General features: G+C 45.5%; 1 protein-coding gene across 1 annotated transcript in view; it reads left to right on the plus strand.

Annotated features, from left to right (window-relative positions):
- The window catches only part of CFAP221 (cilia and flagella associated protein 221), a gene marked incomplete at both ends in the record, with an annotated part of 117,304 nt that overhangs the window by 38,307 nt on the left and 56,380 nt on the right, over nt 1-22,617 (plus strand). Inside the window, 3 exons of the mRNA XM_080690092.1 lie at nt 531-634; nt 18,865-19,024; nt 22,446-22,566. Of these exons, the coding sequence (XP_080546218.1) occupies nt 531-634; nt 18,865-19,024; nt 22,446-22,566 (385 nt within the window). The remainder of the gene's footprint in view (nt 1-530; nt 635-18,864; nt 19,025-22,445; nt 22,567-22,617) is intronic.

Genomic DNA, 22,617 nt, shown 5'->3' on the forward strand with positions numbered 1-22,617 from the left:
ACAGACCTTCTCTGGGGTCTCCCATCATTGCTGGACTTGAAGCCAAGTAGAGTTAGTAATGTATTTCATCACAAAAAATCTGCAGTATGGTTTCCAGACCTCTATGAGGCTGTGGGTTCATTGTTTCCTAGGCTCCTGAGCCTAGCTGTGTGTATGTATGGCCTCTCCCCCCCACCCGAGTCTCTGCAGGATGACCCGCAGCACCTGAGAGGCAGCAAAGACAGTGCTGGGAGTCTGCACACTGACAGTTCACCTGCATCACAGCCCATGCGGCCTGTGAAGAACACCCAGTCTCTCTAGTGCCTCAGTTTCCTCTTCTGTAAGGGAGGTTGATCATACACGCCACACAGGATCAAAACAGTGACGTGCGGGAGAGGCACAGGCCAGCTCCCGTGCCACACGGGAAGGCCTAGATCAAGGCTGTCACTGCTAGTGTTTGTACCACAACTCGAGTCTGCATTCCTTGCCACCAAAGAGCTAGTTATGAAGAAGAGTATGTATTTCATTTTCTGTTTTTTTCTGTTTTGCAGTAAAACATACGTTATTCCTCTGCAATGCAGCTGCCCGGTGGACTTCGAGTTTCATATCACTTTGACTCAGGAACATCCCGCCTTCACTATTGAGCCAGCGTCAGGTGAGCAGAGACAAGGTGTCAGGACTCCAATTTCCTTAGAGTTCTTAGATCCAAGACAGGATTTGGAAAGTAGGTCTCTGCTCTTAAGCAAAACAGAATAGCCATATTTCCAAATATGTACTGTCATGGTGCAAGCATGGGCCAGGAAATAATTTCCAAGACAGAGAGTAGCGCTACACAAGTTTATTTAGAGAAGCAAAAAGTACACATTCCAGGAAGAATGAAGGCCACCTCCAGAGAGAAAGACACACACACACACACACACGCACGCACGCACACACACAGCCAGAGAGGTGCCTCTGGGGAAGCGTGGCTTTTTATTTATAGGAAGCTTGATAAATGGGGAGCAAATGGGGTTAGCCCGATTCCTTTGATCGTGGAGCGCAGAGCAGGCAATGGCGTTCAGTTCGTCCTGGAATCTCTGGGCTGACATTATCAGGTTTAAGGACAGTGCTTAAGCTGTACCCATATCATTGGGTCTTGAACAATGTCTTTCTCTAGACTTTTTTTTATCAGTCTAAAAATGAAATCCGTAAGCTAGCAAACTACATGGACACCAATTAACTGGACTTAAAATTCTCTAAGATTTACTGAGCCTTTAAGAATTCAGGCTTAGAAGAAAACAGGCCCTTGGAGTGAAGGGGAGGGTGATCATTGGAGAGTTTAGCTATAAAGCCACAGTCCCCGCTCCCGCCAATATGACACACGGTTTGCCTTTTTCAACACCAGGTAAGGCACCACATGCAACAGCAACAAGCTTACATATCTGACATAGTGCACTTTGGAATTGGGCACTTGGGAATAAGGACACTTTTGAGTAATTTATATCATGTAGATAATTTATAATAATAACCACGTAAATTTCTTCCAAGGTCAAAACTTGAAGTCAGAAGTTAATTGAGTCTAATTCCAACTGGCTGTTGGTAACACCGCTGGCTTTGTATTCATCTTTTTAATTCAATCTTAAATAAAATAGCAATATAATTTCATCCTAAGCTTTCAGAATCCAATGCCTTTGTCTTTTGTGCAGGATGAATGACCTGTCTTTACTTGCCCCAAAGGATGTAGATCCCTACCCTTTGAAAGTGGCAGGCCTCACATTTGAAAGTAAAATTTTATATATCAAAAGTGATTTCTGCTTCCCAGTTTCTGTCTCTTGATATTTAGGTTTGGAGTTTTAATATTTGTCCACAGTGACGTGCTGTGAATGCTAAAATAGTTTAAGTCTAAGCATTCCATTTACAACTCTTTCATCATTGCAAGTGCATATTTTGTCCAGTTAAGGAGTGTTCAAAATAAAAACCTTGAATTTAAAATTATTAAATGCATATAGATTATGTTCTGCAGAGTTAGGAACCATTCTGAGATTTTTTAAAACAAAAAGTCCCTCTAGTCTACATTGTAAAAAAAAAAAAATGGGACTTGATTCTCTTTCCAGAATGGAGAGGTTTATTATTTTCAGCTGTCCAGCATTTAAAAAGAAAGAAAAAAATGGTCACTAAAATCATACTAGCAAGATAATATTTTCAAGTATAGTTTATATCCTCTTAGTAATAATATATCCTGTTTTGTTAGGATGATAGTAGTACTACTTTGAGGTTGTTATCTGCTAGACACTATTCTAGACACTATACTTTTAATCTGCCCCTCAGCCGTATCAGGTGAGTATTTCTATTTTACAGAAATAAAAGTGAGGCCCAGAGGGGTTAAATACTTTGTCCAAAGCCACTCCTTAGTAATTGACAGAGGAAGGATTTGAACCTACTCAGTCTGGCTGCTAAATATACACACTACCTCATAAAAGCACAAGTTGAAGCCAGGCATGACGGTGCATGCCTGTAATCCCAGTGCTTGGGATTAGAGATTTGAGACCACCCTCAGCAACTTAGCGAGACCTGTTTCTTCATCATCATCATCATCATGTTAATAATAATAATGATGGTGATGGGTCAGGAGCTATAGCTCAGAGGTAGAATGCCCCTGGATCCATCCCAGCAGCAGCAAAAAAAATAAAAATAAAAATAAAAATAAATAATAATAATAGTAATAATAATTCAAGTTGAAATTTCACCTTAACTCTGAAGAGGTTACTGACAAGATGTGTAAGTACAGTGAGCCAACTCCTTGACCTGGAGTTAGATGGCTTAGAGGAGCACAGACTCAGCAGGAATCTCTACCCCATCTGGTGTCTTGGACACCATTGGAGCTCTGGGATTGAATGAGGGCCACATTCTCAGGCAGGCTGTAGTAAGTCCTGAGGAAAGCTGTGAGGGTCATAGAAAGACTGGTGAGGGCGGGGTAGGTGAGTTAACACCAGATTGCGGGAGGCGGGAGCCCAGGTCAGTGCCCTCACATGTTGGCCACTTGGGGAAACTGTGAAGCCCAGGGACCCTCTCTGGCAATTCGGGTTTATAAAAAGCTTGGAAGGGTCCTGGTTTTCTGAACTTTTAACCAGTGCCTCCACAGGATTCTGATAAAGACATCCTGAGAGAGGTGTTTTTTGAGAGTCCCTGGGCTAGTTTGATCCATTGGTCCTGTCCCCCTGGAAGGTCTGTGGTTTTATTAAGTTCCATTGGCAGAAAAAAAGAGCTAAGATCCCTGAGCGGTGGCAATGGCAGCTGGTGTTAGGCCTGGGTGGCCGCAGTGCACAGGTGTGGGTACAGCCTGAGGTGGGTACAGCCCAAGGCAGGGAACGGAAGGGTGAAACAGGTCGCCCTTGAGAGCCCGGACAGAGCTGGTGTCGAAGCAGAGAAACGGAGGAGCCAGAGAGCTGACCGCCTAGTGCTGCTTCTCTAAAAGCCTGTGTCCCGAGGCCAGCCACATTCATTTACCAAATATTATGGTTTATACATAGAATATCCACTGGAAAAGCTCATGGACTGAGCAAAAATATTGAGGTGAAATCATTGAATCCTGAGGGTTCTAGTCTCGTCAGTGGGTAAATCCACTGATGGAGAGTGACAATCTGAATGGATTTATTGGGTGGCAATGCCACCACCACCGCCGCCATTTATGCTCCAGAGCCAGCCCAGTAGCCAGAAACCATGAGTCCCGGTAAAACTCACCCTCAGTAAGATCTGAGTGGCAGGCGTTTAGACACAGCAACGAGGAAGTTGACTCAAACACCAAAAGAGTTTTGTAATGTAGCCTAATCAAAACCTAGGAGCCACGTAGAGAAGCAAGTACAGCACTGCACACAAACACAAGGCAGTGCGGGCCTCCCCAGGGTCAGGCATAAAGCACACAGCCAGGTGCCCGAGGCAGCGCAGGCCTGAGCCGCTGCCTGAGCCATCCAGGAGGCGCTGTGTGGTTCTGGTGCTTTGTCTGTGCCTCACACTTTTTTTTTTTAAATATGTATGTATGCATTTATTTGAATATAGCATTCATTAAATTATTTGTAGCATTTTAAATCATTGCAACCTTCCAGGGATTGCCGGACCATATTTTAAATTCCTCCCTAAGTGAAATTAAACCAAATAAACCAGGCTGAAGTTGGGAAAGCTGCGACTGGAGATGTAATTTCAGCATCACTGGGCGTTGATGGAGATGCAGCTGCCGGACTGGAGCTGAGGTCACCCAGGGAGTGGGTGTGGGTGAGAGAAGTGAGCCAAGGACTGAGTCCCAAATGCTAAGCACTCAGAGCGTGGGGTGGATCCAGTACGGAGACCAAGGAGAAAACCAGGAGAGTGGAGCACAAGAGAAAAGGAAGGGAGGGAGGGAGGGAGGGCGTGCCAGCCAGGGCTCCTGGCAATCCCTCTTTTTCATTTTAAATGATCTGCACCGCATAGCTGGTGTTGCTGACATGGCTTTCCACTGGCCTCCCAGGATGGGCCCTGCAGCCTCCTCAGTTGTGATTTTATGTGGCTTATGGCTTAGCGCATCTGTTGGTCCAGTGGGTCTCTCAGGAACTTTCTTGTTTTGATTCCCACTTTATGAATATATTAATTTATCTTTGTTATGCTTTTGAGGTGGTAGAATTTCCAGTGTGTGGTACTGGGGATTAACCCCAAAGGTTGCTACCCCTGAGCTATACCCCAACCCTATTTTATTTTTTAATTTGCTAAGTTATTGCATACTCCAGGCCTTGAACCTGTGATCATCCTGTCTCAGCCTCCCAAGTACTGGGTTTTTAGGCATGTTCCACCATGTCTGGCTGAGATTGTAGAATTTAATAATAGAGTATTGTCACCTGCAATAAAAGGCCCTGGCTGCATGGAAAGGGAATGCAGCTCTGGCTGGCACGTCCTCCAGGCAGGCTCTGGGCTAGCCAACTTTCCCGCCTTGGCCTGATCCACCAACCTTACAGTTGGATGGCAATGGATCACTTTCTGGCTTGGAAGGCATCATTGCCTACCTTCTACAAACTGGGTCCAGATGGACTGAGAACCACAGGCTAATTTACACAGCTAACATGTCCATCTATAGACACTGTTCCAAGTAGATCTTTGGTAAACAATTGACCAGACGACTCATGGAGACATCCATAGTCTATCAGGTTGTGGTGCCATATCTTCTCTGGGAACTAGACTCCTCATCTCTCCCTGCCTCCCAGGCCGGCTGTGCTCATTTATAAAGCATGAATCTGAGCAGCCCTCAACTTTCACTCCGATGTTCATTTGCCCACTGCTGTAAGAAGCTAGATCTGCTGCCAGTGCCAAGACTTTCTTGAGATTGGAGGAAATGAGCAAAGGATTCTGTGACCTTCCTTGTACTTTGAACAAGGAATCATGCACAATTAAAATGTCACGAACAATCTGTTGGTTATTTTGGAAGAACCAGCCATATATGACTTTGGCTAAAATCTTAGTGTTGAAGATGGGCCAGAGGCCATAAATGTTGAATTTCTTTACTTGCAACTATTTGAGATCCTAGACATTCATTTGGCATCACATACACTAAAGAAGAAGGCGTCCAATTCACACAAATGGCAAATTACAGCCCAAAAATGGTATAAAGTATAATTAACCTGTGGTTCTAAGTCTATCAAGGGCCAGTTTGTAAAATGCACTCAACAGTAAGGCAAGGTGCCCAGAGTTCTTATATAAAGTTTCAATACTTTGATTACCTCATTTTTTTCAATTATGAGGAATTTATAAGCTATATATAAATAATTTTGTATTTTATATTTTCTTCCAAAACATAAGTCCTTTACAGTTTTTTTTCTTTGTGGTACTGGGGATGGAACCCAGGGACATTCTACCTCCGAACTTCACCCCAGCTCTATTTTTTAGTCTTTTTTTATTTATTAGTTTTATTTATTTATTTATTTATTTATTTATTTATTGGTGGTACTGGGGATGGAACCAAGGCCCTTCTACCTCCGAGCTACACTCCCAGACCTATTTTATATTTTTTATTTTGAAATAGGGTCTCTTAAGCCACCGGAGGCTGGCTTCGAACCTTCGCGATCCTCCTGTCTCAGCCACCCAAGTGCAGAGATTACAAGCGTGCACTACCACGCCTGGCTTAGTCTTTTTATTTTTGAAACAGGTTCTCACTGAATTGCAAAGGGCCTCACTAAGTTGCTGAGGCTGTCTGGGAACCACATCTTCAGTCTCTACCTCCCTAATGCTGGGATTACAAGCATGTGCCACCACACCCCGCTTTTACAAAGATTTTATTAATTTGGGTGGCCCCTGAGCCTTTAGCCTTGCTTTGGCTTCCAGCCCAGTAGGAGGACATCCCAGCAAAGAGCATCCCCCTTCTTCCGGTTACTGTCAGAATCCAAGGCACCTTCATGCATATTCTATGGGCAGCCTATCTGGACTTGACCTTGGTGTAATCACACCATTTCAGGATGACCCCCATGGTAGAGCCGTCCCTCTCACATGGGAATGTGAATAGGGAATGTGGCCCATGCTTCTCGCAGCCTCACTGTGCACTACACACAGATGAGCCTGAAGACCCCCAAGGCCTGGCCTAAGCTGCACAGGGTACAGATCAGGACTGTCAAGGATGGTAAACTGTCTGTATCTCAGTGCACGAAGCAGGACCCCACCAGATGCTCCCTATCAGTGGTTAGGACCATGATGACTAGCCTCATCCTAGAATATATGGCTGATTATATGGCTGTGTAGAGAAATGGCAACATAATAGATCTTTTAAAACAAGTAATATAGAAACCTCTGGAAAAACCGGCCCGGTCATCAGACCTTGGGTCCCGGGCAGGGGTCGGGCGGGGCACGCAGTAGGGGTCGGGCGGGGCACGCAGTACCCCGGAACAACGGGGGCCCGGGTCACAGGACTCTGGGCCCCAGGCCGAACCGTGTGGAGTACGCCAGACCCCTGGAGAAACCGGGCCCAGTCGTAAGACCCTGGGTCCCGGGCGGGGGTCGGGCAAGGCACGCTGGACCCCAGAAGAGCTGGGACCAGGGTCGCAGGACTCTGGGCCCCAGGCAGGATCACGCAGAGCATGCCAGAGCCCTGGAGAAACTGGGGCCCGGTCGCAAGGCCCTGGGCCCCAGGCAGGGGTCAGTCAGGGCACGCTGGACCCCTGGAAGAGCCGGGGCCCAGGTCGAGGACTCTGGGACCCAGGCGGAGTAGTGCGGAGCACGCTGAACCCTTGGGGAAACAGGGCTGGGTCACAGTGCTACTGAGTGCCTGATCTCACAACCTCCTCAAACCACACATACTGTCTTCTCTTATTTAAAAAAAAAAAAAAAAAAAGGAAAGGAAAAAAGAAAAATATCAGAGAGGGATCAAGAAGGCTGTGGCGGATGCCAGGATACTGGAGATGCAGACAAAACTTATCCAAATGAACTAGAACTTTTGGAAAAAATCTCCGTGAAGGAGGACTGCTTCTTCTCTACATTGCTAAGAATCTTGGACGTCACCTGTACAGAGAGAGTTTAGTGGAGACCAAGGAGAAAGGCAATGTTGAAAGCGGTCTCCGCGATGGCGGTGGAGACTTGTATTCAGGAGCAGAAATCGGATCCTACCAACCTTATTTTTTTTTTTTTGAGAAATTACACCAAATGTCGAATGCTACCGTCGCACATGCTTAGGAACACTGGACAACATTCAGAGTGGAAAAAGAAAGATTTGAAATGGTGGAGGCAGTGGCAATGGCAGTGGCCAGTACTCAGGGGAGGCAGAGATCTGATGCATTACACCTGGAACCTTTGAAGTAATTACCCCAGAGGCAGAATACTACCACCATGCACCCTTGAGAACATGGGACAAATGGCTGGGCGAAGAGGGTGCTCGAATTGGAGTCTGCCGAGGGGTGAGGCTGGCGACGGACACAGCAAAGCTGGGATTGGAGCCTGCCGTGAGGCAAGGCCGTTGCTGGAGCCTCCAAGGCCGGGATCGGAGCCTGCCAAGGGGTTAGGCCAGTGCAGAGGCCAGCAAGGCCAGGATCGGAGCCTGCCATGAGGCAAGGCCGGTGCTGGGGCCTCCGAGGCCAGGATCGGAGCCTGCCGGGGGGTTAGGCCAGTGCCAGGGCCAGCGGCTGACATCAGAGCCTTCCATGAGGCAAGGCCACTACTGAGGCCTCCGAGGCCAAGATTGGAGCTTGCCTTGAGGCTAGGCCGGTGCTGGGGCCACCGAGGCCAGGATTGGAGCCAGCTGAGGTGTTAGGCTGGTGTCGGGGCCAGCGAGACCAGAATTGGGGCCTCCCATTAGGCAAGGCTGCTGCTTGAGCCAGCGAGGTCTGGATCAGTCCACCGGGTAGCCAGGCCACTACTGGGGCCATCAAGAGTGGGATCGGTACTTGCAGCATGGCATGCACAGAGAAATAGCGCAGAAAATAAAGACCAGATGTTTCCTCTAATCAGCAATAACTAGGAGGAAAGGGGCAACAGGAAGAGGTCGAGCTATAGAAAGGGCCCTATAGTGAAGCAATTAAGGTGACCAATCAGAGGGTATGGAATAGGAGAGGAAGGAGACTCTTTAAAATGCAGGCGGTACATAAACAAATGTATCAAAGTTAATCACCAAACAAGCATGGGATGGAGGGAGGGGGAGGGAATGGGATGGGGGCTGAATGAGGGCTAATTGGATGATGTGTGCTTGTATATCCTCTCAAGTCTTGTATTCCAATGTGATGTATGATTACAATGCACCAATAAAAATAAATTTAAAAAAAAAAACATAAAACAAGTAATATAGAAAGGAATGAGCTACAGCAGCAAAGTGCTACTGATAGCATTCCAGGAAAGCAAATGGGGAATAACCTAGGACCACATGAAGGGTTAGAAAAAACTGCTCAGGAGGGGTAAAATCGAGAGGGCCAATGTTTAAGAGCATTTCTGCAGCACCATTCTTCATGGGGAGGAAGGGAGTACAATTTAGGAGAGCTAATATATCAGATGCTAGCAAGTTTCCCAGCTTTTGGAGAATGCAAGTAATTAACATGTAACAGCAGATTGAAGAAAGCAGGAAAAGCTAGACGGCAGGTGGCACCTTTGTGCGCCATCCCTAAAGCAGCCTGTCCTGTGACAGCAATGGCAGCTTTTGCCCAGCACCTCCTTGAGGGGTGGCAGCATGGTGCCCTGTGGCTGGCACTGAGTTAATTGCTCCCACTCACCAGCTGTTAGCCACACCTAGGCGCTGTGCTCAGCTTGCCACGTGCACTGTCTCATCCTGCTCTCCTGGGAGGAGAGAGCTATTGTCATCTATTAAAACTTGAGGAAAGTGAGGCTGGGCAGGCCAAGTGACAACACTGAATTGCTCCGCACCCACACTAGGCTGGAAGAGCAGTGATGCCTGGAGGCCTTGAACAGAGACAAGGCCAGCCTAGCAGAATCACCAAGAGCTCAGGGGGGTTCTGTTTTGTGAAAGCAACAGCAAGTAAATTAACAATAGCTCCCAACCACACCCGTGCCTTCCTCTTGCCTTTAGGAGCCCTAGGGCTCCAGCCTGAGCTGGTTGAGCTCAGTTGACCACAGCAACAGGCAGTGAGCTTGACCCACAGAGCAACACCTGACCTTGACCGACTGTTCCTCCTACTGTTCATCCCAAAGTATCGGTCCCATGGAGGCCCTAGCAAAGGCCGGGGGGGGGGGGCTTGTTTCATTTCTCTGTCTTAGAAAACCTGTCGTCCAGAAGGCTGAAAGAAAATCCCAGCTCCCGTCATAGGAGAACAGGCCCTTCTGTGGAGCCCACAGCACTGGTCTGGGGTAACAACAAAGGCAAAAACAGGCGATGGGGGTGGGGGCAAAAGCAAATTTAAAAATCGTGTGGTCTAACACCTGACACACAACACTTAGAGGAAGAAAGGTTTATTTGCTCACAGGTCAAGATTCATCCACATGTATAATAGATTTAAACAGGCTGCCAGGCAGGAGCCTGGGCTACAGGCCCTCAGGGCATGATGGCAAGGAGCAGAGAGAAATGTGTGAGAGCTGTGTCAGCTCATGGTGCCAAGGGAGAGAAGAGAGCAGGAGGCTGCAATAGCAGGCATGAAACAACCCTATCCCTGGCCCCAGGGACCCATCCCCAGCACCCAAGTCCCACCTGCAGCGTGGCTGCCTAGTCCACTGCATGAGGTCTGGGGGACAATTTAAAGCCAAACTGTAATAGCATATTCTCTCCAACCCCAAATTCTTTATTTCAGTTCTTTTTCTTGTTGTCTGGATCTTTCTGCCTCATGGTTGGGTAAGCACAGGTTCCCAAGGACATAGGCTAAGGGTACTTGTATGTTTGAGAATGGTCTCTGCTACCTGTGATCTTGAAGGGCAGTCTAGCTGGTTATAAAAGTCTTGGTTTACAACTTTATCTCAAAACTTTGTATAAACTGATGATTATTCTCTGGCTTTTTCTTTTTCTTTTTCTTTTTTTTTTTTTTTGTGGGTCTGGGGATGGAACCCAGGGGCATTCGACCTCTGAGCTACACCCCCTGCCCTATTTTTTATTCTTTATTTTGAAACAGGGTCTCACTGAGTTGCAGAGGGCCTCACTAAGTAGCTGAGGCTGTCCGCGAACCACGATCCTCCCTTCTCAGCCTCCCAAATGCTGGATTACAAGCGTGCACCACCACGCCCAGCCTGGCTTTAAATTTGCTAGAAATTCAGAGGCTTCCACCTATCTTCATCAAAGGTGAATTTTGGATGCCCTCAGGATATTTCTTTATTTCAGTCTAAGGTTAAATAATTTATTAGGGTATATATTAGTATTGTTTTATATCATTTTGTTTTCCTGAAATATGGCATGACCTTGTGGTCTGGGAAAAAATTACTCATTATTTTAGGAATTTTTTAAACTATTAGAACTTTACATATTTTAATATCCTACTTGCTTTATTCTCTTCCACAGGAATATTAGTTATATATGTATATTGGTTCTTCTTTGCCTTCAGTATCTCTTTAAACTATTTTTTTTTGTGTGTATGGATGGTACTGGGGATTGGGCCTCTTGGGATTCTACCTCTGAGTTATACCCCAGCCCCTTTTTATGAAACCCTAATGAAACAGGATCTCATTAGGTTGCTGAAAGTTTTGCTACATTTCTGAAGCTGGCCTTACATCTGCAGTTCTCCTATCTCAGCCTCCCAACTAGTGGGATTACAGGAGGTGTGCACCACCACATGAAGGCAAAATGATTTTATTTAGTATTTCTCATTCCTACCTGCTCCATCCGTTTTTCTGCCTGTGTGTGTGTCTGTGCGTATGCGTGTGCACTCACCTGTATGTGTATATGTTTATTGCTCTTCTCTCCCTTGCAGTTTCTGCCTCCATGACAGTTTCTTTTCTCATTTACTTCTTGAGCCCCACCAACTCTCTTTTCATCTCCTTCTAGTGTGTCCTAGCATGATTTTCATAAATTCCGGTCACTCTTCCTGTGATAAGCCCTTGCTCTTAGTCATCTCTCTAAGACTCTGGCAAACCATCGTGTCCTGAGTTTTTCCTCCTGCAATGCTTGTCCCATATCAGGTTCTGCCTTTGTTCCTTTCTTCTTTCAAGTAGTATTAATTTTTAGTTTTGCAGTTTATGTACATAATACCTGTGTTGTCCTATTCGGCACTTTACTCAGTGGGAGGAAGGATCAGTAATAACGACATTGGTTGCTGGAGCCACTACTCCACATGCAGAACTCATTTTATAATTCTCCTGAGGTAGATTCTTTTTTTTTTTTTTTTTTTTTTGGTGGTACTGGGGTTCCTGGAAGCCCTTCTACCTCCGGGCTACACTCCCAGACCTATTTTTGCATTTTTATTTGGAAACAGGGTCTCCTAAGCCAGCACGCGGGGCTAGCTTCGAACCTGCGCGATCCTCCTGTCTCCGCCTCCCAAGCGCGGGGATTACAAGCGTGCGCCACCACGCCCGGCTATCCTGAGGTAGATTCTGTTATTACGTCCACTCTGCAGGTGGGGGCTGAGGTGTGAGTATTTAGTGAGGTGCTGAGGGCACACGGTTGGTAGGTGGCAGAGCTGGGAGTGGGCAAGGAGCAGCCCTGCCTGGGTCCTGTGTTGAAGCATCCCGGGAGGATGTCCTGGTAACTGCCCTGTGCCCCAGGAGGGCTCCAAGGCAGCCTGCCACTGAGGCCACGCAGTGGTCACTGCTCGCCCCTCCCCTGCGGCCACCCAGCCGCCCTCCCAGGGGGGTCCAAGTCACAGGTGACAGGAATGGCTGGCAGTGCCGATGTTCTCTGGGCTCCGCTCTCTAATAGGCTGTGATGCTGGGTCCAGTCTCACGTCCCTACCCATTTGCCTTCGTTTTGTCACTTTGCCCAAAGCGTGGCTGCGCCTGTCCATCAGAACCGTGACTTGTACCTGGGGAGCTCTGTGCTCCCTGGCTCTCAGCGTGCTCCCATGCCTTCGCCACTCGTTGCTTCATATTTGTGCTCTGAGCTTGTTTAATAAAAGATACTTATCCCTTCCCACTTTCCCCCCTTTCTTTCCCCTTTGGTTTTTGCTGCATTTTGAGGGTGGTAGCCGAGCTGAGAAAGGTCTAGATCACTGGCTCTCACCAAAAGTCCCCTGGGCTGGTTTCTGCAGGCTGTGCTTCCTCTGCTGGATCCTCCGTTTCCCACCCACTCACCCACACTGTGCCCCCGGCACTGGGGACCAGGAGGCACTCGACAGACACGGTTCCTCTGTGCTGGAGCTGAGCTTTGGGGTGGGGGGACAAGCACACAGACCAAGAAGGGCATGGAGTAAAGACGTGGTGGGCTGGGCTGTGGCCCGCTGGTAGGATGCTTGGCTTGCGTGCTCAAAGCCCTGGGCTTGAGCCTCAGCATAACAAAAAATAAAAACAAAAACAAAATAAAACCTGATGATGTGACAAAATGACTGCTCTCAAGCAGGTGGTCAGGAAAAGTCCTGCTGGTATAGGCCTGACAGATCAACAAAAGGGTGCCGGATTGGGCCATGCTGGGGACAGGGACATGATCAGTGCATGGCCTGGCACATCCAAAGAAGGGCCAACGCCCTGGTGGATGACTGGCCCAGCTGGAGGCCTGCAGAGGCTGTGGGTTGGAGCAGGGCAGCATCGCCTGGTATGTTTCTAAAATCCCTCAGGTGCCCGAGAAGCAGTGCCACAAGGTAGAAGCAGGCAGCTGAGATTAGCAAGGATGGGTAGATGGCGGAAAAGACAGGCCTTGTGGAAGAGCCGAGTGAGGCTGACCGATTAGGAGGTGGCTCTGATTGCCCAGGGTGCCATGCAAGCACTGTGCTTCATGCAGCACCTTGGACACAGAGATAGCTTCCTGTACACTGCCTATGCACCCTGTGGGCCTGTCTTCATGGCGCTGCACTCATAGCCCACATGGTGAGCACGCAGCAGTGACAGAAAGTGAACTGCTGCCCTGGCTGCATCCTCTAGCCAGGTTCACACATAGCCCTGGGGTACCCAGGGCCTGTTCCTGATGTCTGCATTTTGGATATTTAATGCACAGGAATGAAAAGTTAGTAGATTCAAAAAACTTTCTGGAGGGAGAAGGGAATCAAAGATTAAATAAGCCGGGCTTGGTGGCGCATGCTTCTAATCCCAGCATTTGGGAGGCTGAGACCTGAGGATCGCAATTCGCGGACAAGCCTCAGCTACTTCGTGAGGCCCTTTGCAATTTAGTGAGACCCAGTTTCAAAAATAAAGAATAAAAAATATAGGGCTGGGGTGTAGCTCAGAGGTAGAAGGCTCCTGAGTTCCATCCCCAGTACTGCAAAAAAAAAAAAAAAAAAGATTAAATAAGTGTTTAGGGATTATTCAAAATCATACTGCAGGAGCCTTCATCCTCTAAAGTGATGTGGGAGTTGGTTCTTCCTGAGAAATTTAGACATAAACTTGTATCAGAAAGCTGCAGGGCTTATATTTCTCCACCTTGAGTTAGGTCTCCAGGCCTAACTCTTACTGCTTTTTATTGATTGATTGATACTGGGAATTGAACCCAGGGGCATTCTACCTCCAAGCTATACACCCATGGTCTATTTATTTATCTATCTATCTATCTATCTATCTATCTATTTATCTATTTGTTTTGTGGTACTGAGGTTTGAACTCAGGGGCATTCTAGCCCTACTACACCCCCAGCCCTATTTTATTTTTTATTTTGAAACAGGGTCTTGCAAAGTTGCAAAGGTCCTCACAAAGTTGCTCAAGCTTCAATCCTCCTCTCTCAGCCTCCCAAATACTGGGATTACAAGCATGTGCCACCACGTTCAGCCCCTTTATTTATCTATTTATTTTATTTAAATAGGATCTCACTAATTTACTAAGGGTCTTGCTAAGTTGCTGAGGCTGGCCTCAAACCTGTGATACTCTGTCTTGGCCTTCCAAGGACTGAGATTACAGACTTGGGCCACGGAGCCTGGACAGGCCTCTTAAAATCAGCTATTCTGGAGGCAGTGCAGTTCTTGACTTCTGACACACAGACTCTCCTGCGTCTGGTGCTTTTTCAAATCAAAAGGAAAGATCTAAGCTCTGAGAGACTCAACCAGTGGCTGGGCTTCGGGAGGCAACTGTCTCTTCCTTTTCAAGAAGTCAGGTGGATCAAGTATAAGTTTTTGAAAGACATATTTCCTCTTCCTACTATTTTAATGATAATGTGATGTAAAATAGGTCGTTACTTGCTTTCTATAGTACAGATGCTGGGAAGCCACATTTATAGAACACAAACTAGCCAGCATTATCTCACGTCCTGGGTTTCCTCCTCCTTTAAGCCTTTCCCATTTTGAACAGAAGAGAGAACTGAACCCAAACTAATGTGTCCACACTGTGTCCCAGAGCTCATGTGGGCACACAAGGGCAGCAGTCAGGGTCTGTGTGGCTCTCAGGGCTGTCCTCTTGCCCCACACCCTGGGGCAGGGGTAACCTCTGAGTATGAGAATCCCCTTCCCTCTTTCTTGAAACCACCCCTCTGTAATCCAGTGAATCGAGGGTGCTATAATTTGTCAACAGCTTGTTCGTGGAGGATTTTTAACTGACGTAGCTATTGATTTCCCATCTAAATCTTAGAGAGAGATTAAGTCATTTGCCCCAAATCCCATAGTGAGTAGAGCCCTAAATCCTGGAAGATTAGAACCAATCCATACTAATACTCCAAACATGTGGGTTGGATGGCCCTATGACAACTTAGGGAGAATAAGCAGTGCTCTTTCAAATATGTGGAGGAAAAGTTGTTTAAAAATTATAGCAACATTCATGATCTCGCTTATATGTAGAATCAATGAAAGTGGATCTCCTAAAAATAGAGCATAGAATAGTGATTACCAGAGGCTGGAGAAGGGGCAAGATTGTCAACAGGTGCAAAGTGAGAGTCAGGGTAGAATCAATTCTCCTGTTCTTGCACAGTAAGGTGACCATGTTCAACAATAATGTATTGTAATCTTCAAAATATCTAGAAGATTTTTAACGTTTCATCACAAATTATAAATGTTTGAGGATAGGTATGCTGATGATCATTGTATAACTACACATGAATTGAAATATCACATTTTTACAATTATGTGTCAATTAAAAGAAAAATAAAACTAAAAATTATAACATGGTACAGACATATAAGAAAGAATAAATTTTTGCAGGACATGGTTGCAAATGCTTCTAATCCTAGCTATTCGGGAGCTGAAGCAAGAAGATCACAAGTTCAAGGCCAACCTGGGCAATTTAGCAAGACCCTGTCTTAAAGTAAAAAGCAAAAAGAGCGTTTTCTGTGGTAGAAGGCCCCCAGATTCAATCCCCAGTTCAATCTTACACACAGAGGGGGGGAGGGAGAGGGAGAGGGAGAAAGAGAGAGAGAGAAGCAATTTTTATATATTATCCCCATTTGGGGCCTTACTACCCTAGAACATAATGTGCTTTTATTTTTCCATCTCCTTCTGGTAATTACCCAAATGCCCATACCATATGTAGTCCTAATCTAGCAAAGGGTCTAGTGGTCACTTCATTTATCATGTGGCATTTGTCCAGGCTGCTACATTTTCTGCATAATACGTGTTGTCTAGGTAATGTAGGTCTTTCATGATTTCTGTGTTTTGTTCTCACCTCTCTGTGTCTGCTCACCATCCTCCCTGCCCTGCAATCCAACGTTAGCCCTGGTTATTTTGAGGGCAGAGGTCTAAACTAACCCCAGTTGCCAGTGGAGTGAAGCAGAGATGAGGTCATCTCTGGCCACCTCCTCACTTTCAGAACATGGGTCACTTGCTGGGCATGGTGGCGCATGCTTGTAATCCCCGCACTTGGGAGGTGGAGACAGGAGGATCGTGCAGGTTCGAAGCCAGCCACGCTGACTTAAGAGACCCTGTTTCCAAAAATAAAAAATAGGTCTGGGAGTGTGGCCCGGAGGTAGAAGGGCTTCCAGGAACCCCAATACCACCAAAAAAAAAAAAAAAAAAGAACATGGGTCACGACATGCTCTCCTTCGCAGCCTGTTAGTTTGGGCCACGTAGCAACTGTGACTGCTTGGCACACCTTCTAGTAGCTTTTAATACTTGACAATCAGCTGCCACTGTGCTCTGGTAACAAAGCTGATGTCCCTGTTAATGGAATACACAGATATAGCCCTGGTTGCCTGGATTATATCTCTATAGTGTGCTTTATGTATTAGTTCTGGGCAGGGAGCACTTAAAAAAATCAACCAAGTCGAGGCAACACATTAATCCCTGCTCTGGACCTCATTCTTATTTTTTTAAGTTAATGAGCTAGAGCAGAAGCAATAGAAACCTGTCTCTCTAAAGCCCCTAATGAATTGTGGGTCACTTGGAGTGTATTTACTAACCAAGTAGGTGGTCAAGGTGCTGAAGTCAGTGCATCTTGGGGAATCGGTGTCCACTCAGCTGGTCTTCAGTCAGCTGGTAGATCCCAGCCCATCTGCTGGTTTATTCTTCCTGCCCTGGGCTCAAGGCTCTCCATAGGCTGTCATTTAAAAGTTTGCCTCTGTGCTCCGGAAATTGATAAACATTAATTTTTGAAGTATTGTGTGTAGGACTAGGGAAGATAGAAAAACTATGTCTGTCTGTAAAACTTGCAAAGTCTGCAAGGTCACAGTTGGAGTGGTACATGCGTTTCATGGGGCAGGTGGAAGTTCACTGAGGGAAACTTCTGGGGCTGGGGAGGCAGGAGGAGTTTCCTGGAGTGTGTGGGTTGAGGCAGGCTTTCATGTTTAGGTTCATTCATTCATTAGACAAGAGTTTCCTGAGCTGGGAATGCAATGACAAGCAGGTTCCTGCTTTCTTAAAACTTCCATTCTGGTCTAGGGGTAGGAAGATGGTAAGTGAGAAGATTTTAGAGGTTAGGAGAAGGCTCCAGAGGAGCAGGAGGAAGCGCTCTGGGTCTAGGGGACAGTGAGCACAGAGGCCGCATGGCTAGAGGAGCCAGCGTTTGGGGACTGGAGCTGAGGCCTGGCCTGGCCTCCTCAGCACCTCCTCGCCTGAGACAGAAGGCCCCACTTTACTTTTCTTGGTGGTGTTTATGACTTGACTTCATATTTTGTATTCATTTGTTTCTTTTTGTTTGCTATCTCTGAAGGGAATGTAGACTCCAGGAGACTTGAGACTTTGTCTTGTTTATTGCTGTACCTCTGAGTCCTTAAAACAATGCCAGGCACAGAGAACTCATTCAGAAAATGCTTCCGTGGCTGCGTGGATGTCTATGTGGTTGAGCATAGAGAGGAGGAGGAGAATAGCACAAGATTCAGAGGAGAGGGGCCAGGCCCTCTGGGGGACTGGGCAGGGGCTCTCTAGTGACAGTAAAGAGACCAGAGGTACAGGGCCAAAGGCTCTCATCTAGGTAGTAAACCAAAGAGCCTTCAGTGTAAGTCAGAGAGAACACCAGCCTTCGTCACACCCATCCATCCATTGTCCCATATTTGTTCAGAACTTAGTATGTTCTGAGCCCTGCTGGCCCCAGAGATCCAAAAGAGGAACAGGCATGGTGTGGTATTCAGCTTTGGAGTGGAAAGAATAGATTCTAAAGGAGAGGACTGGGGTGTGGCGGAGTGGTAGAGCACTGGCCTTGTATGCACTAGGCCCCAGGTTCCATCCCCTGCACCACAAAATTTTAAAAATGAACATGAAAGGAGAGAATCATATAACTCAAAAACACAGGAAGCTGAATTATCTGGACATAAACCTTATGTGTTCGTAGCTTGTCCTTACTGGTTATAATGCTAACCGTGACGTCTGGTGCTTAAAGATTAGAGTTCTGGGAATTCATGTTTGAATCACTAATGCAAATTGATAGGTATATATTTATATAACTGACACAATCAAATAATTATTATAAAGGATTAATATAGTAAATGATAAATGAGATCCAGGTAAACACACAAAGTTTATTAATGAGTATTTAATGAAAAGAACATATAAAAATCATAGAAATACTTGTGCTTATCCTAGGAAGAATGTGTTTGCACGTGTCCACGCCCCTCCCCCTCTCATAGAATAGCATTTTAATTTGTTGCCTTAGAAGCCTTCTTTTCATGGCATTGAAGATCTTACCTGGAATCATAACTAACAAAGATAGGGAATGGAGACATATTATTCTTTTGTAAATCCACTTCTAAGTGGCCAGTACATAGTAAATGTTCTTTATATTTCTGAAAATAAAGAACAAATGCAGCCAGGTGGGTGTGGTAGCACGCACTTGTAATCTCAGTACTTGGGAGGATCACAGGTTCACAGGCAGCTTCTTAGCGAGGCGCTGTTTCAGAAAGTAAAAATGCAGGGCTAGGGGTGTAGCTCAGAGGTAGAAAGCCCCTGGGATCAATCCTCAGGACCAAAATAAATAAATAAGAACAAATGCTCAGAGGCCCCTCTTGCTTCCACTTGACTATAACGCTTCATCTTTCTTTCCTCCCAGGAATAATCCCAGCGAATGGGAAGGTTAATGTGACTGTCAAGTTTGCACCTTTTCAGTACGGAACTGCACAAATAGCAACGCAGTTATGGATCTCACAGTTCAACTCTCAGCCGTACGAATGTGTCTTCACCGGGACGTGCTACCCCAACGTGGCCTTACCGTACGACTTCTTTGAAATGTTTTTGTTTATTCTTAACACTTTCTCAAACAATCCAAGTCTTCCTTCCTTCCATTCTGTCTGTCTGTCTTGTGACAAAATGCCATTACAAATTTATTTTAAGGGCTGGGGCAACAGCTCAGTGGTGAAGCCCTTGCCAGGGATGCACAGAGCCCTGGACTCGAACTGCAGCACCACAGAAATGAACAGACAAACTTACTGTAAAAGAGAAGCCCACATAACACAACAGTGATGCCTAGGATATCTCTCTGCTGGCAGCAGAGTTGCTTCTGTAAAGCAAAAGAATCAATGGAGGAAATGTGTAGTTTTGAACCAAACTTCCGCTAATTCCTGCTGGTGTGCTGTTTGAGGTTTTGACCATATGCATGCGCTACTGCCTGTTCAAAAGTTTAGAAGGCACACCTAGTTTTAAAGTTTCCATATAGCATTAAAATTTCTGAGTGCCCATTGAATGCACTGTCTGTTCCAAAGCCCCATGGGAAATGGCCCATATGCTCCAGATGTCAAAATAAATCACTTACAGCAAGTAATGCCACATGAGGCCGAGACAGAAGCATCCACCTAGGGGTGGAGGGGAGATTCTGAAAGCGTGAAGATGTGCAGTAGACTTAACTTTTACTTCATAATGAATCTTCCCTGAACTTCCATTTGAATAGGACCTTGTGTTTGTACATACAAAATATTTCTACTTAATGTTAAATATTTTTCTAATATGCAGAATTTTTATAAAAGATGAAAGTTGCCACAATATAAATACAAATCTCACTGGGCATGGTGGCACACACCTCTGATCCCAGTACTAAGACAGGAAGGTGGCTTGAGACCAACCTCAGCAACTTAGTGAGAATCAACAACTTAGTGAGATCCTGTTTCAAAATAAAACAGGCTTGGGATGTAGCCCGGCGGTAAAATGCCCCTGGCTTCTATTCCCAGTACCACACATATGAATACTGATCTCAAAATGCCCCAGCAATTGGGCTGGGATGTAGCTCAGTGGCAAAGCACTTGCCTTGCAAGCTCAAGGCCCTGGGTTTAATTCTCAGTGCCAAAAAGGAAAGAAATCTTGACAATTACTTTGAAAATGATGAAGAAATGTCTCATTTTTCTCCTGTTTTTCATACATGGATACTTTTTACATATTAACATCAATCAGCATATTAAAAATGCAGAAATAATCTTATGCCTAAATATGAATTAACTCCATGGTTTATATGTTTATATCATGATTTTCTTCCTAAAAATCCAAAGCAACCCAAGTCATCTGTGGGATGTATGGCCCTTTGAACCCAAATCCTGCAGGTTATCAGAGTAGAAATAAAATCATTCAGGCAATAAACAAATAGAATCTATACAAATAAAAACCTGGTTTTCCTGGTGTTCAATAACTATGTAAACAAAAATGTCATTTGCCTTCCTATGTCATGAGCTGCTGAACTCAAATGACTTTCTCACAGATATCACTCAAGGAGAACTTTATTTTTATATCCCCCACATGTGTTATTATATTTTTTATGTATTTAGCTTTAATGCTGAGGATCGACCCCAGAACCTTGCATGTGCCAAGCATTCCTTATGCCACTGAGCTGCACCCTACCCAGATGTGTTCTTTTTTTTCTTTTTCTTTTTTTTTTTTTTTCCTTGTGGTACTGGGGGTGGAGCCCAGGGGCTTTTTTACCTCCGGGCTATACTCCCAGACCTATTTTATTCTTTATTTGGAAACAGGGTCTCACTAAGTTGGTGAGAGCCTCACTCAGTGCCTGAGGCTGGCTTCGAACCTAAGCGATCCTCCTGTCTCATCTTCCCAAATGCGGGGATTACAAGTGTGCGCCACCACACCTGGCTCCAGATGTGTTCTTAAATACACAAGAACACCGTATGAATGCAGGTGTACACTGCCTCTAAACTATTATGCTTAGCTCGCTTCCCAGCTAGGGTTTAATACTTTTTTTAGTGCAGTCATGACATTTTCAAGGAGTGTATTTCAAGACCTGCATGTCTCTAAGCTGTAAATAGTCCTGTAACATTTAAATTTCACCAAAAAGGGGGAAACATTATACAGCTGTCACACTCTCTGAAACTTTCAAACTGCTTTCTTTGTTTCAGTGGGGAATGTGTGATAGACTCACTAAATTCCTAAATTTAGCATTGCCAAATTTCACATGTAATTCTTTGGCTTATCACCATCTTAGACTTCTTCATTTCTATGACCAGTGCTGGAAATTAGAGCTCCTTAGGAGACTGTATTTCAACACTCAAAGGGTTTCCCAATATTTGGAGCACAGATGACGTCAAAGCCCCTCTGAGATGCAGATGCTGAGCCATGGCTCAGTCCCTAGCTAAGCCCTCATCCCTGCATATGGGCCCATGCCATTCAGTGCATGTCTCACCAATAGACAGGTTCTCCTATGCTATGGCCCTTGAGATGCTTTCCCACAGGTAGATTGGAATGGCCAGCACACACTCTATATAGTGCCACCGGCCTGTTCAGTAGGTGCTTAGCTAGTGCACAAACTGTCAGAATGAATGCACATCTAGGGGAGTGTGGTGGCACATGTATAATCCTAATACTTGGGAGGCTGAGACAGAAGGATTACAGGTTCATGGCCAGCCTCAGTTATGCCCTCTGCAACTTAGTGAGACCCTGTCTCGAAGAATAAAAAAATAGGGCTGGGGGTGTAACTTGGAGTTAGAATGCCCCTGGGTTCCATTCCCCAGTACTGCAAAAGAAAAAAAAAAAGGAATGAATGTACAGCAATATGTTCTTATCTTATTTCTGTAATATTGCTGGAAAAAAGCATTCAACCTGGCAAACAAGTGTGTGAACACACATTCTCATTTAAAGAAATGCTTTTCAGAGAGCTTTTCGGATTCTAACATCGTTCTACATCTCATATTAGCCCAAATTGCGTCTACAGCTACTGGTTGTATTGCCTCTGTGTGTGTGAGTCCAAAGGCAATGTTACAGAAAAGATAGCAAATGTTACTCGAAATCCCTTTTTGGAAAGATACTACTACCAATAATGGGCACAGTCATGCTTTTTCACTAGGAAGGTATATCAAAGCAGGATGTTTAAAATGCATTCAGTTCAGCTGTTGAAAACCAACAGGCTAATAATGAACTCTGCAAGAACAGGGTGCATGTTTTGGCCTGTCATGTTTTTACAACTTCTTTTTCTTAAGAATCCAATGAAAAAACAACCATTGGTGGCCGGTGGTGATATACTGCTTATATGCTAGTGTACTGATGTCACATTTATTTTGATAGACCACTGTTTTAGCACATAGATTTATTTTCAGTTTAGACAGAATAATAGCGTGCACATCATGGTATTATCAAAAGGAACATAAAAATAGAAACCCTAAGTTCTTTGTGTACTCATTTAATATCTGTTTTAAACCATAGATTGGAAGAATTTGAAAGATTAAATACTCTCTCTAAGAAAGCAAACCTTCCTCCAGAAAAAACAATGGCACCTATACATTTCTACCGACTACCAGCAAAACCCAAGCCTCCGAAGATGAAGGTAGAGGGGACATAACCCCTGGGGGAGGGGGACAGTCAAGAAACTAATTTC

Source organism: Muscardinus avellanarius (assembly GCF_963383645.1).
Source record: "Muscardinus avellanarius genome assembly, chromosome: 2".
NCBI classification, from domain to species: domain Eukaryota; kingdom Metazoa; phylum Chordata; class Mammalia; order Rodentia; family Gliridae; genus Muscardinus; species Muscardinus avellanarius.